We start from the raw sequence: 13770 nt of genomic DNA, 5'->3' as shown, positions 1-13770 counted from the left end.
AATAATGGAGAAAGAACTTCCCAGCAGGGCTCATAAGGCCTTGCTTAGTTTCCTACATCCCCTTTCCTCTCTTCGCACTACGCACCTTGGCACTTTTGCTACCCAGCTTACTAGGGGTCTCTTCCTGTATTGCATACTGCCCCCGTCCCCGGAGGCCGTGCACTCCCTGCTGCCCCAGGAGTTTCTCGGGAAACCGCTGTGCAGGCACAAGCCTGCTCACACCTCCAGCGCTCGGCTCAGCCTCACACTGCCCAGGACTTCAAAACGGGAGCTGCAGGTCCTTGAGCACCTTCAGGGCCGGCAGTGCATTGTGTCCGTGCTTTTTTCCCCAGTGCCCAGTGGGCGATCCCGCCATTTAAATGCTGGGGGAAGGGGAAGAGTGAGCAGGGCCTAGGGTTGCAGGAAAGGCAGAAAGCCGAGAACACGGGTCAGGAAAGCTGACTTTATTCTCTTTCCTATGCGTGCAACCCCTATCTACTGGTCAGAACCACTGTGGACTTGACACCACAGAAGAACCCAAGCATTCAGTGGATGGGAAAGCCACGGTAAGGCAGACCACACAGCAGATGGTAACCACCTTTACGTTCGCAGGTACGCAGTTTCCACATAAACTGCGTGTTTACACGCGAGCACTGGCACCGGCAGGCTGAGGGTTCCTGGAGCCAGGGCCTTGCGTTCAGCTGGAATGGCAGGCACTTGGCGAAGGCCTGAAGGGGAGGATGACAGGGGCAGGAGGAAAAGGACAGTCTTCTGGGCAGAGGGGAGCGCAGCCGCGCGCACAGCCCTCTGGGAAGGAGTCAGCCTCCCGAGGATGGGTCAGGGCGGCCAGGCGCTGCTGCACACACTCAGCTGTCAGCCGGGCTTCTGGGTCTGCGTCCCAGCAGTCCTCTAGGAGCTCCCTCAGCCCACCGGGGTCCTGGGAGGAATGACCAGGAGGCAGGCTTGACCCTGGAATCTTTTTTTTTTTTTTTTTTTTTTCCCCCAAAATTGGGGGTTGAACTCAAGGTCACTCTACCACTGAGCAACTCCCCAGCACCTTTTTTTTTTTTTTTTTTTTTTTTTTTTTGTATTCTTGAGACAGGGTCTCACGATGTAGTTCAGGCTACCCTTGAACTCACTATGTAGCCCAGGTTGGTCTCAAACTCATGGCTATCCTCCTGCCTCAGCCTCCTGCGTTCTGAAATATATGCGTGTACCAACACACCTGGCCACCCCAGCCCTTTTAAAAAATATTCTATTTTGAGACAAGGTTTTGCTAAATTTCCCAGGCTGACCTCAAATTTTAATCCTTTTGCCTCAGCCTCCTAAGTAGCTGGGATTACAGGTGTATACTACTGTGCTTACCTAAACCCAAGATCAGCTGGGATTACAGGTGTATACTACTGTGCTTACCTAAACCCACTCAGAGGTAGACCCCAGGTTTAAAAAGCATCTTCAAGGGGCCAGGGATATACCTCAGTGGCACAGCACCTTGCCTGGCAAGTGCATGGTCCTGAGTTCAGTTCCCATTCCAAAAAAAAAAAGACTTGCTTGTTAAAAAGCATCTTCGATGTTCACCACTACTGCTTTTTGGTGTTTGTGTGTGGGTTTTATTTCTTTTTTCCCAGTACTGGGGTTGAGCCCATAGCCTTGCACATGCTAAGCACATGCTCTATCACTGAGCTACCACAGCCTCATCACTCCTGTTTGCAGCACTCTACTTCTGCCCTTCTTGGAGCCTCCTTCCCTTCCCCCTCACTGAAATCCAGCCCTGAGGTTCATTCCCTACGAGTCAGGCTTCATGGGTACCTTGCATTGAGGTCCACCTTCCCCACTGAGGAGCTAATTCAGGCTGACAACTTAACACACTCCTGAAAAGTTACCCTCTGTTACGGCTTCTGTCTAGAATCCCTCCAAAGCCTCATGCACTCAGAGGTGGGGGTTTTCAGAGCTGGCTGGATCCAGGGCATGTGATGCCAGGATTAAGTCCCACCCTGGGTGTGGGTGACACCAATCAGTAAACTTGAGGCCTGGGTGGAATATAAAGAGACAGAAAAGCCAGGCTGGCTGGTGCTACTGCTGCTTCCTGCTTTTCTGTCTCTTGCCTGCTTTGCCATGGACTATTTCTCCTCTGCAATACCCCTCCGCCATGCCACCCTGCCTTGAAGCCAGCTGACTACACACTGAAACCACTACAAACTGCGAGCTAAAATAAACATTTCTTCCTTTAATTTTTGGTGTACAGTAGTCTCAGCAATGAGAAAAGGAACTAAGACACCCTCCTTCTGCTCAGGCTACCAGGGTCTTCTGCAAACAATGCCTGGCTTCCTTAGCTAACCCAACAGACACATGAGTAGCTGATATTTTAGACTAGATAGCAGAAAAGGGACATTTCATTAAGCAATTATTTGTGTACTGTGTGGCACAGACCTGTAATCCCAGCACTTGGGAGGCTGAGGCAGGAGGATTGCAGAAAGTTCAAGGCCGGCTTGGACTACATAGTAAGTTCAAGGGCTGCCTGGACTACACAATGGGACCCTGTGTCAAAAACTAAAAAGCAAGGCCAGGTGTGGTGGCGCATGCCTGTAATCCCAGCACTCAGGAGGCTGAGGCAGGAAGATCACTGAAAGTTCGAGACCAGCGTGGGCTACAGGGTGAGCTCAAGGCCTACCTGAACTGCATAGCGAGAGCCTGTCTCAAAAAGAAAAAAAAAAAACAAAACTAAAAAGCAAAAAAGAGAGAAATTATTTGTGTCACTGAACTTTGACTATGAGGCCTCTGACCTAACCCTTCATACCTAGAACTAGTTTTTGATGGTACTTCAGACTGAACCTAGAGGTTGGATCATTCTGGTTTTTTTGTTTTTGTTTTTTTTCTAATTTTTTGTTTTTTCTCCGGTACCGGGAACCGAACTCACGACCTTGTGTTTGCCAGGCAGGCGCTTTTGCCGCTGAGCTAAATCCCCAGCCCGAGGTTGGATCATTCTAGGCAAGTGTTCTACCACAGAGCTACATTGCCCACACTCTAAAAATTTTTTTAATTAATTAATTTTGGTTTGGTTTGGTTTTTTGAGACAGGGTCTCACCACATAGTTCAAGCTGGCCTTGAACTCACTATGTAGCCCAGGCTGGCCTTGAACTCACAGCAATCCTCCTGCCTCAGCCTCCTGAGTGCTGGGATTACAGGTGTGCACTACCATGCCTGGCTAAAATTTTTAATTAATTTCAATAGTGGTGATTGAACATAGGGAGTGCAGAGCTCTATCTCCAGTCCTTTTTTATTTTTATTTTATTTTTTGTGATACTGGGGTTGAACCCAGGGCCTTCGCACTGAGTTCTTTTTTACTGTTTTATTTTGAGACATGTGCTTGCTGAATAGTGAAGGTGCCTGGGCTGGGCTCAAATTTATCCTCCTGCCTCAGTCTCCAAAGAGCTGGGATTACGGCCATGCTCCATCGCGCCCAGCCTAGAACCGGCTTTTATTGCGTCACAGTGGAAGCATAGATCTACGGCACTGATCAAGGAGTCCCTGGTTGAGTTTTGCAGCTCTGCTGTATCAGGAGAGGCAGCATCTTGAGGACCGAGCTCAGAGAAGGAGCAGTCCGGGAGGGCCTCCTGGAGGAGAGGGCTGAGGGCGAGGCCAGGGGTGGAGAGCAGAGTCTGGTCAAGGCTGAGAGGGAAAGCGGGTGTCCCAGGTGAATGGAACGGGTGTTGCGAGACTTAGGGTAGAAGAAGTGAAAAGAAGGCCAGGGTAGTTTCCCTAGTTCTAGGAGTGGTGGAAGATGAGAGGAGATAGGAATAGATAGACTGACCTGGGAGGAGAAGGCCTTGAACGCGTATGCGCATGCGCACACCCACCCACCCGGGTTCTCACCCTGGTAGAGCAGCTCCAGGTGGACGGGATGTAGGGGCGCCTCCTCTCCTCTACTGCCAAGGCCCAGAGCTCACAGGTGGTGGGGCTGCTGCCCAGTTCCGCCTCGTAGGCCAGTTGGAAGGGAGGCGGTCTGCAGTCTGTGGGGAGGGATTGGGCTGGGTGTCAGCTTGCCCCAGGGGACACCCCGCAAGTCAAGAAGCTAGGGAAGAAGGTCACAGCCTCCTGGAAGCAGGTCAGGAGGTGAGTGAGCCTAGACTGGGCGGACGGGGCGCCAGGGATAGCGACTTTACCAGGGCTCAGATCTGGGCAGCGGCTCAGGATCTCCCACAGGAGCAGAGCCAGAGAGTAAACATCTGCTCGCCGGAGGGCTGTGCCCCAGTCCTGCAGGTCCAGAGTCTTGTCCAAGAGCTCTGGCGCCATGTACCTGTAGGTGCCAGCCTGGGGAGAAAGGAGGACGGAAAATCACCTCTGCGGTGACCCTCGCTGCAGCCTGGGGCCATGCGACACCCTTCCAGCTACAGGCTCAGCAATGTCCCCGCAGCCTCGGGGGCTGCTGCGCTATTGCCACATAGCCCCGGCAGCCCACCGCCACCCCGCCCCGCCAGGTCAGAGTACCCACCTCCATGATGGCAGCCGGGCCTCGGGGTCGAGTAGGAGCCCAGGTGGGAGGCTGGGAAAGGCCAGGTAGCACCAAGGCAAGGCCCAGGTCTCCAATGGCGCACGACCTGTCTTCCCGAATGAGCACGTTCTGGCTGCTCAGATCACGGTGGGCAATGCCTGGTTTATACTGGCCTGTGGGGAGAGCCAAGGCTCAAGGCACTTGGGTCTTCTTCCACTCATTTTTTGACCTCATCCTTCCCTTCCAAGCTAAGGGAGAGTTGGACACACAGCCGTGCGGCGCCTGAACCCCTCGGCTTCCTGCAGCCAGCTCACCCACCATGCTGCCAGCGCTCCTCATGCAGAAATGCCAGGCCCTTGGCCAGGGATAGCGCCATCCGCAGGGAACTTTCCCAGTCACTGGTGTGCTGGGTCAGGTAGTGGCACAGAGAGCCCTGGGGAAAAGCAGAGAGAAGAGGGACACGCAAAGCTAGAGGTGACTGATTTTGAGCCCAGGGAGCAGAATTCAACTGACAGGTTCTCCCCACCCCCTCACCTCCCCTGCAGACAGACATCCTGATAGGTCCAGGCCAAGACAACTCACAGGCGAAGAGCGAGGAGCTGTACCAGTCAGATGGATGGAGCAATAGTAACCCTAGGCCAACTGTACCAAGCAGAAGCTCTGACCTAGGCTCTGTGCATGTGGACTTCTGGACTCTTCTTTTTTCTTTTTATATATTTTTTGAGACAGGGTCTATGTGTTTCAGGCTGGTTTTGAACTCACTAACGAACTCATTATGTAGTCCTGGCTGGCCTCAAAGTCCCGGCAATCCTCCTGCCTCAGCCTCCTGAGTGCTGGGATTACCTGCATGTGCCACCACCCCCAGCTTTAACTTGACTCATTTCTGTGTCCCTTGTTGGCCTAGAAAATTTGTAAAGGCAGGGACTGTGTGGGCTTTTCTCAGCATCTAGCACAGTGTCTGCCATACAGTTTGTAAATATTTATAAAATGAACATATGAATGGGTTGGAGTGCTATGTCTAGAGGTATAGTGGTTTTTTTTCTTTCTTTTTCTTTTTTTTTGGCAGTACTAGTGATTGAATTTATCCCCTTCTCACTGATCTACATTCCCGGCACTTCTAAATTTTGTTTTGCTAGGCATGGTGGCACATGCCTGTAATCCCAGCACTAGGGAGGCTGAGGCAGGAGGATTGTTTCGAGTTTGAGGCTAGCCTGGGCTACAAAGTGAGCTCAAGGCCAGCCTGAACTGCATAGCGAGAACTTGTCTCAAAAAAAAAAAGTCTCAAAAAAAGACAAAAATAAATAAATAAATAAATTGTGTTTTATTTTGAGACAGAGACTCACTAAATTACTAAATTGTACAACAGGTTGGATTTAAACTTCAGATCCTCCTGCCCCAGCCTTGCAGCATTACTGGGATTATAGTACTGATTCACCACACCAAGCCCCCGCCCTTTTTAAATAAAATTTTAAAATTATGAGAAAAGGTCTTGCTAAGACTAAGTTGCCCGGGCTGATTTTTGTTTCATTTTGCTTTTTGAGACAGGGTCTTTTTTTTTTTTTTTTTTTTTTTTTTTTTTTTTTTGGTCTTTTGAGATAGGGTCTTGGTATGCAGTTCAGGCCAGCCTTGAGCTTACTTTGTAGTCCAGGCTGGCCTCAAACTCGCAAAGATCCTCTTACCTCAGCCTCCTCATTGCTGGGATTACAGGCGTGAACTACCACGCCTGGCTTGAGACAGGGTCTTGCTATGTAGTTTTACTACATAGCCTAGCGTAGCTTTGAACTCATGGCCATTCCTCTTCTTGGCCTCCTGAGTGCTAGCCTTATAGGCATGTGCTACTATGACTTGCTTCTAGGCTGATTTTTTTTGTTTGTTTTTTCACTAAAAGTAGTTTGTTGTTTTTTGGTTTTTTTTGGGTTTTTTTTGTTTTGTTTTGTTTTTTGTTTGTTTGTTTTCTGGTACCGGGAATCGAACTCACGACCTTGCGTTTGCCAGGCAGGTGCTGTGCCACTGAGCTAAATCCCCAGCCCCTTGTTTGTTTTTTGGAACAAGTTCTCACTATATACAATATTCTAGACTGGTCTTGAACTTTCTGCATAGCCCAAACTGGCCTTGAACTCATGATGTTTCTGCCTCTACCTTCTGTGTGCTGGGATAACAGGCATGTACCACCACACTTGGCTTCATATTAATATTTATAACCCACAGAATACAAATAAGGGAGGCAGGACACGGTCCCATTACATGGGAGGGTGAGGCAAGAGGATCACCATAAGTTTGAGGCTAACCTGGGGTACATACTGAGACCCCATTTCAAAAAACCAAGCTAATAATAATGGTTAGTGTGGTGGTGAACACCTGTAATCCCAGCACTCAGGAAGCTGAGGCAGGAGGATCGTTGCAAGTTTGAGACCAGCCTGGGCTACAAAGTGAGCTCAAGACCAGCCTGAACTGCATAGCAAGACCCTGCCTCAAAAAGACAAAACAACAACAACAACAAAAAAAGCCAGTCTTTGCTACATTGTGAGTTCAAGGCCAGCCTGAACTACATAGTGAGACCCTGTCTCAAAAATAATAACATTAACAACAACATGAGCTGGGTGAGTGGTAGTGTAACTATAGTCTCAGCTACTTGAGAAGCTAAGGAAGGAGGCTCACTTGAGCCCAAGACTTCAGGGACCAGTCCTGGGAACATAGTGCTACCTTAACACAAAACACAATCAAAACAACAACATACATAAACTGCTTGTGCCATGAAAAAGAAAAAACAATAAAAACTGGTTTAAATGTTTAGAGAAGAGAAATGCCTAAAACAAAAAAAATAAGTGTGGGATCTGCACTTGGGAGGCTGAGGCAGGAGAATTACTATGAGTTCGAGGCCAGCCTGGGCTAGACAATGAGTTCAAGGCCAGTCTGAACTACATAGACAGATCCTGCCACAAACAAACAAACAGCAAAAAAGAATAAATGTGAGTAAAGCCCCACCTCCATTGACACATACAGGCATACACAAAAGCAAACATCCCTTACTCCTCACCTTAGGGTATAGTTCCAGTACCAGCAGGGGCCCAGAGGGCAGAGGTCCAGGGCCTCCCTGGCCAGCAGTGATAAAGCGGACAATATTGTCATGCTGTAGGCCTGGCAGCTCATACATTGCCCTCTCAGACTGGAACTGGGCCGCGGCCCTTGGAGGGAAGGCCTTGACGGCTACCAGCTCGCCTTGCAGCTGCCCGGCCCATACTACTGCATGACCTCCTTCCTGGATTACCTGGAGGGGACACCGTGCTGGGTGCAGGCCTAGCGGGTGGGCTAGGCTTCCCAGCACAACCTTCCGCAGTGCCCAGAGGGTCCCTTCCTCCCGCCCTAGGGCACCTGGGAGAAGCACAGCTGGGGCAGCTCCGGCAGCTCTTCACTCCAGGCTCTGCCTGGGTCTGGCTCTGGCTCTGGGCCACGGTGCACTCTGTGGGCCTTTCGCTGGAGTAGGGCTGCGGCAGAAAAGGGCGTTGGGGTCAGAATGCACAGGCACAGGGACAGACACAGGGAAGGGGACTTTGTGGGCAGGGGGCTTTGTGCCAGGTAGTGAGAGGCAGGCTGTGGAGAGGGGAGGGGGGCCGGTGCTGTGGGGCAGGGTCCTGGAGTAACAAGGGAAAAGGGGCAGACTAGTACCCAAGGCAATGCTGCCCAGCAGCAGCAGGAGCAGCAGCAGCCCCGGGAGCGCCAGCGCCATCCAGACCGACTCACCTAGACATCAAAGCAAGAGCGCAGGTGGGCAGGCACTGTCCCAAACAGCCGCCTCTCCCCTCCTCAGAGAGCTTGCTTTGCAACCACCCCCATCCTGGTCACAGCCCCCTTATCTCCTAGTCACCAAGCAACCAACTTCCCAAGGTCAGGCGGAGGAAAGCAGCGGACGGGCGGACGGGGGCAGGGTGAGAACCGGCCTCGATTCCACCTCTCATCCTAACCTGGCCCCATCCCCTGGGCTCCAGCACCCCCAAGCCCCTCTACATAGGCAGCTACCTGGGGCGGCCTGGGCACCAGGAGCCCCCAGGCTCCCCGGAGGAGGCAGATGGCTGTAATTGGCATTGCAGAAGTCAGTGCCACAGGAGCAGGTGAAGAGAGTAGAGCCGGGGCTGGCGTGAGCTCGGGGTCTTGGGTCACAGTGGAGGGACTCACAGCCTTGCTCGTCACTGTCTCGGCATCCTGATGGGGTAGGATTAGGGGGAGAAGAAGAGGGTGTGCGCACGATGGCGCCCAGGGACGGGGAGGATGAATCCCTTCGCTGTCAGAGGCGTCCCCCCATCTCGCAAGGCTTTCTTGCCCTCCACATTCCATTCTCCCCCTGCCCCTTGGCTGCCACCCGTGCCCCAGGACATGCCGCTGCCCTCCATCACCTGCCGTGTACTTTGCCATTCACCTTGCATCTCCACCTGGGCCTGGCCCTGGGTCAGGTTCCAGATCCCAAAGCAGCAGCGGCTGTAGAGGCAGCGGATAACCCTGGGGGGCCCTGCTCCTGCATCTAGAAGCTCCCCCAGGGTCTTTGTGCTTCCCTGCACTCCAGGGGCCTCAAAGAACACACAGGTCCGCCTGTTTGGGGGTGCTGAGGCCCGAGATGAGGAAAGGGGAGGGTTCAAGAAGGGAGTGAATGCAGGGACAAAAATAGTAGCCTAAAAGATAGACAAAACATGGTTTTCATACCCCGGGGTCAGCAGTAAGGCCACAGGAGGCCCCTGTGTGGGCCTGCAGAGTAACCTGACCGCCGGCCCCGGGGGCACATGGCTCTACCCCTCACCCTCGCACATGCAGCCTCCCCACGGTTCCAAGCGGGTGGCTGCTGCTTCCCTGGGTGGTGGGCAGACCTGCCCCTCCTTGTGGACACTTACCTTGCACAGCTGCAGGAAGCCAAGTCCAAAGCCCCAGTGCCCCCAGCATGGTGCTGAAGGATGGCAGCAGGAGGAGGACAGTATAAGCCAGGTCAGCTGCCCCTGGGCGAAGCTTCTCAGATACAGGATGCAATGGGGCTTCCAAGCCCTCCGTCCCCAACTCCGCCCCCTCTGTCCTATCCCAGTTTCTGTGGGAGAGATGGCTGCTGTGGGGGAGAGGGTGGGTGTGAGGAAAACAGGGAGAGAAAGGGAGGAGCAGAAAACCAATCTCATATCCTCCTTCTTCAGCCACCTCCTCTTTTCTCTGCAATGCAGGAAGAGGGGGCTTCCAGGTCTAGTTTAGAACCTAGAGATACCTAACTTCAATTATCTGTCCTTTGTTGACCTTGGAAGCAGGTGCTGGAAACCAAAGTGAGGTCAAATGCTTAGAGACATTCAGCTCTGCCCAAAAGGTATCTTTTTTTTGGGGGGGGGGGTTTGTTGTTGAAACAGGGTCTTGCTATGTACGCCAGGCTGACTGCAAACTCATGGGAATCCTCCTGCCTCAGCCTCCCAAGGGCTGAGATTACAGGTATGTACTACTACCCTCTGCCCAACATCTCTTCTAACCCATATTATTCAGGCCTCAGATCTGTAGCTCCCTGGGCAGGAGACTTTACAATCCATACTAGAGTTGACCTCATTTTCCAAACTCAAAAATCAGAAAGTATATATTACATTTCTCAGTGTTTAAAAGAATCACATTGAAGCTGGGTGTGGTGGTGCACACACGTATAATCCCAGCACTCACGAGGCTGAGGCAGGGGTATTGTTGTGAGTTCTAGGCCAGCCTGGGCTATATAGTGAGCTCAAGGCCAGCCTGAACTGCATAGTGAGACCCTGTCGCAAAAAAAAAAAAAAAAATCACATTGGAAATGGTTACAGAGTTAGGTATAGTGTCATACGCCTGTAATCCCAGCACTCACTTGGGAGGATGAGGCCTGGGGATTTAGCTCAGCGGCACAGCGCCTGCCTGGCAAGTGCAACGTCGTGAGTTCCATTCCTGGTATGGTGGTGGCGGGGGCACAACTTGGGGGAACAACTTGGGAGGATGAGGCAGGATGAGGCAAGAGGATTGCCATGAGTTTGAGACTTTGTCTCAAGAAAGAAAGAAAGAAAAAGAAAGAAAAGGTTACAATGGCAAATTTTGTCATGTATATTTTAACATAATCATAATAAAAACAGCTGAGGATGAACCTCAGTAGTAGAGCACCTGAGTTCAACTCCCAGTACTACAAAACAAAGAAAGGAACAACAACAAAACAAAGACATACTGAGCAAATCACCATTACTGAGGTTATAACAACTCTTTATTATTGAGCACCTAGTGTGCGCTAGGGCACATCAAGGGTTATGCACTTTACAATTATCTAATTTTCCCCGTGAGGCATTTATTATCTTCTCCACCTTATAGATAAGAAAACTCAGGTTAGGTAAATTGCCCCAAGGTCATTCTCACAGAAAATAGCTGAGGTGGAAAATGAACTTAGGTAAATTAGATACCAAAGCCCAGGCTCTGTTCTCACAGTGTTTTGGGGTTTTTTTTGTTTTGTTTTTTTGGGAGTTTTTTTGTCTTTTTGAGACAGGCTCTCGCTCTGCAGTTCAGGGTGGCCTTGAGCTCACTTTGTAGCCCAGGCTGGTCTCGAACTCGCAACGATCCTCCTACCTCAGCCTCCCGAGTGCTGGGATTACAGGCGTGCGCCACCATGCCCGGCTGTTCTCACAATGTTACCTGAAAAAAAAAAAAACCACAAAATCCAGCAATGGAAAAATATCTTCATTTAATGCAACATTTAGTATTTGAATTGGTATCCTTGACAAAATATGGTTATCTGCCATTTGGCCACTAACTAGAAAGGAAGCAGACAGTTCAAGTTCTCACCACCAGGGGTCAGCAGATATAGGAACTCGGGCTGTGGCAAAAGGGCAGAAAAAAGCCTCCTCTGATGACTAATACACATAGTGTAGTATACCACCTATGAAGCATTTTTTCCTTTTTTTCCCCCTATTGAGTATAAGCTGCAGGGTTGTAAAATGCGAAGGGAGGGCACAGGGTGTGTAAAGGGCATGTTAGATGCAGATGGAAGAAGTCTATGCCTTGTGTAGCAACAGAGACAGGAACTCGACTCTACCTGATTCTTCCCCAGAGTAAGAAACCAGAGTCACTTCCACACCTGTGAGCAGCTCGTGCCCAGGAGAACTAGACTCCAAGTGGACTAGTGTGTTTTACTAGCTTTCTATCCCCCTTGCGGCTGCCTGGAAGCCCTTCTCAGAATGATCTGCGTTAAGCCAGTACCACACTAAGCCTGCTGCTGGGTTTTCCTCCTGCATGAAAGGAGGAAAGAGAGCGCTCCGATAGCTGTAAGCAGCCGCTGGAAGAACGACTAGCGCTAGAGACAGCTGCCCATCCTTCCTGCGGGCCGGCCTGCGTTGGAATGTGGTGCTTCCTTCACCAGCTCTCAGATCAGATAAGTCTAGGGTGGTGGTGAAGGGGGAGTTGAAGATGAAATAGCTTTTTTGTCTGGAATGTCTCAGGAGACTGCCTCCTCCAGAGTGGGAGCAGGGCAAGGACGAAACAAAAAGGAAGGGCGGCCTCAGCAAAAGCTTTGAAAAACTACTCATTTGGAAGATGGAAACAACCCAGCCAGGTTGATGGGAACTGCTCTGCAGTTAGGGCTTAGGGTAGAAATGGTAGGGCTGGAGCTGCAGTTCTGCGGCAGAGCGCTCCACTAGAACATATGAGGCCCTGGGTTCAATTCCCCAGCAGAGTGTAGTAGAGATGGTAATAATCTGAGAGGTGAAGGGTTAGGAAGGTCCTGAAAGAGGACCACAGCTTAGGAGGGAGTAAAAGATGCGTGGATTCTGCATACACAGTGACTTCCATGAGGGCCCCTAATTCAAGCCAGCAGCTACCCAGTGATTGACCTTTGATCCTACTGACTGCAAAGCTAAAATAAATTGTTAAGTGACTTAATTCAGTAAATATCTATTAGATCCTAGTCTGGACAAAGTATTTTGTTAGGTGCTGGACGTTCAAAGACAGAAATGATTCCTGCCCCCCAAGATCTTGTAGTTTAGAGAGGCAGCCTGGTGTAGTGGCACAGGCTGTGCATTTGCAGCTCCTACACTTTCATTCATTTTTTTTTCTTTTTGTCTTTTGAGACAGGGTCTCCCTGTCAGTTCAGGCTGGCCTTGAGCTCACTTTGCAGCCCAGGCTGGTTTTGAACTTGCAGCAATCCTCCTGCCTCAGCCTCCTGAGTGCTGGGATTATAGGTGTGCATGTGGTTTACCCTTGATTTAATTTAGTATTTCATACATAGTAAAGGCTCAATAAATGTTATGTAAATGAATGGATGACACAATGATTATGAGCTCATAAGCTGCAAAAAGAAAACTGGAAACACACACCCAAAACAGGTTCTCAAATAAAACGTTAAAATGTTATAGTGATGGAGCTGGGGGTGGTAGTGTACAGCTGTAATCCCAGCATTCGAGAGGCTGAGGCAGGAGGAACACCGTGAGTTTGAGGTCAGGCTGATATACATAGTGAGCTCAAGGTCAGCCTGAACTACATAGCAAGATCCTGACTCAAATAAATAAATAAAATTTTGAAAAAATATTTTGCTGATGGGTATAAAAATATCAAGCTGGACATGGTGGTGCACACTTATAATCCCAGCACTTGGGAGTCTGAGGCAAGAGGATCATTGGGAGTTTGAGACCAGCCTGGGCTACAAAATGAGCTCAAGGCCAGCCCGGCACGATGGCATGCACCTGTAAACAACTGACCAAGATTTCTCTGGTAGGACAAAAAAAAGTGACACCAATAGCCTGATGGAAAACGAGGAAAGCTGTCAGAGTAACTTAAACTCAGAAGGGGCCAGAATTCAGATTTAACGTTAGCTAGAGGCTGGTATTAGCTATGAACTATATTGGGGCTAGAACTTGGCTTCTAAATACCATTACTCCAATAAAAGAAACTGAAGGCTCCTAGGGCTGGGACAGGGAAAAGACACGATGAATCAAAAACATCTTGTATGTCAGAATTGTATGTCAGAAAGCAAGAATGGGGGCAGGGGATGTAGTTCAGCGGCGCAGCACCTGCCTGGCAAACACAAGGCCCTGAGTTCAATTCCCAGTACAAAAACAGAATGAAAGGAAGGGAGGGAAGAAGGAAGGAGCTGGGCATGGTGGCACTCGACTGAATCCCAGTTACTTGGAAGGCTGAGGCAAGAAGGTCTCAAATTCAAGAACTGTCTGGGCAATTTAGTGAGACTCTACTTGTGCCAGAGGAGACTGGGGAACATGACCAATACAGTACATGCAGAGTGGTACCCTGGAGTGTATCCTGGAAGAGAAAGAGGTCATAAACATACATAA

General features: G+C 50.3%; 1 protein-coding gene across 8 annotated transcripts; it reads right to left on the bottom strand.

Annotated features, from left to right (window-relative positions):
- Window positions 1-428: 428 nt before the first annotated feature.
- On the bottom strand, window positions 429-10021 carry Amhr2 (anti-Mullerian hormone receptor, type II). Of its 8 annotated transcripts, none has more exons than XM_013520959.1 (11): window positions 9352-10019; window positions 8886-9135; window positions 8489-8671; window positions 8138-8212; window positions 7844-7956; window positions 7509-7739; window positions 4790-4904; window positions 4472-4644; window positions 4143-4290; window positions 3853-3989; window positions 429-707 (listed from the first exon to the last, which is right to left on the bottom strand). In XM_013520959.1, the coding sequence occupies exons 1-11, from the start codon at window positions 9622-9624 to the stop codon at window positions 525-527; spliced, it is 1881 nt and encodes a 626-aa protein (XP_013376413.1). In that variant the 5' UTR covers window positions 9625-10019; the 3' UTR covers window positions 429-524. The 8 variants fall into 8 exon arrangements, with proteins under 8 accessions (XP_013376413.1, XP_013376411.1, XP_005397234.2 ...); XM_013520957.1 differs by having other exon boundaries at window positions 587-916; window positions 9352-10017; XM_005397177.2 differs by having other exon boundaries at window positions 587-916; window positions 8886-9068; window positions 9352-9501.
- Between the last annotated feature and the right edge of the window lie 3749 nt (window positions 10022-13770).

This window comes from Chinchilla lanigera, unplaced genomic scaffold (assembly GCF_000276665.1).
Source record: "Chinchilla lanigera isolate Chin_1 unplaced genomic scaffold, ChiLan1.0 scaffold00057, whole genome shotgun sequence".
NCBI classification, from domain to species: Eukaryota; Metazoa; Chordata; class Mammalia; order Rodentia; family Chinchillidae; genus Chinchilla; species Chinchilla lanigera.
The sequence above is the reverse complement of the archived record's forward strand: the minus strand, read 5'-3'. Positions and strand labels throughout refer to the sequence as shown.

Coding starts and splice junctions, on each gene's coding strand:
- Amhr2 (XM_013520957.1), bottom strand. CDS start 9,624: ATGAGATTGGTTTTCTGCTCCTCCCTTTCTCTCCCTGTTTTCCTCACA. Junction 4,291..4,471: donor GCCCGGCTGCCATCATGGAG/GTGGGTACTCTG, acceptor CTTTCTCCCCAG/GCTGGCACCTACAGGTACAT. Junction 917..3,852: donor CCTGGAGCTGCTCTACCAGG/GTGAGAACCCGG, acceptor CATTCCTCCCAG/GACCCCGGTGGGCTGAGGGA.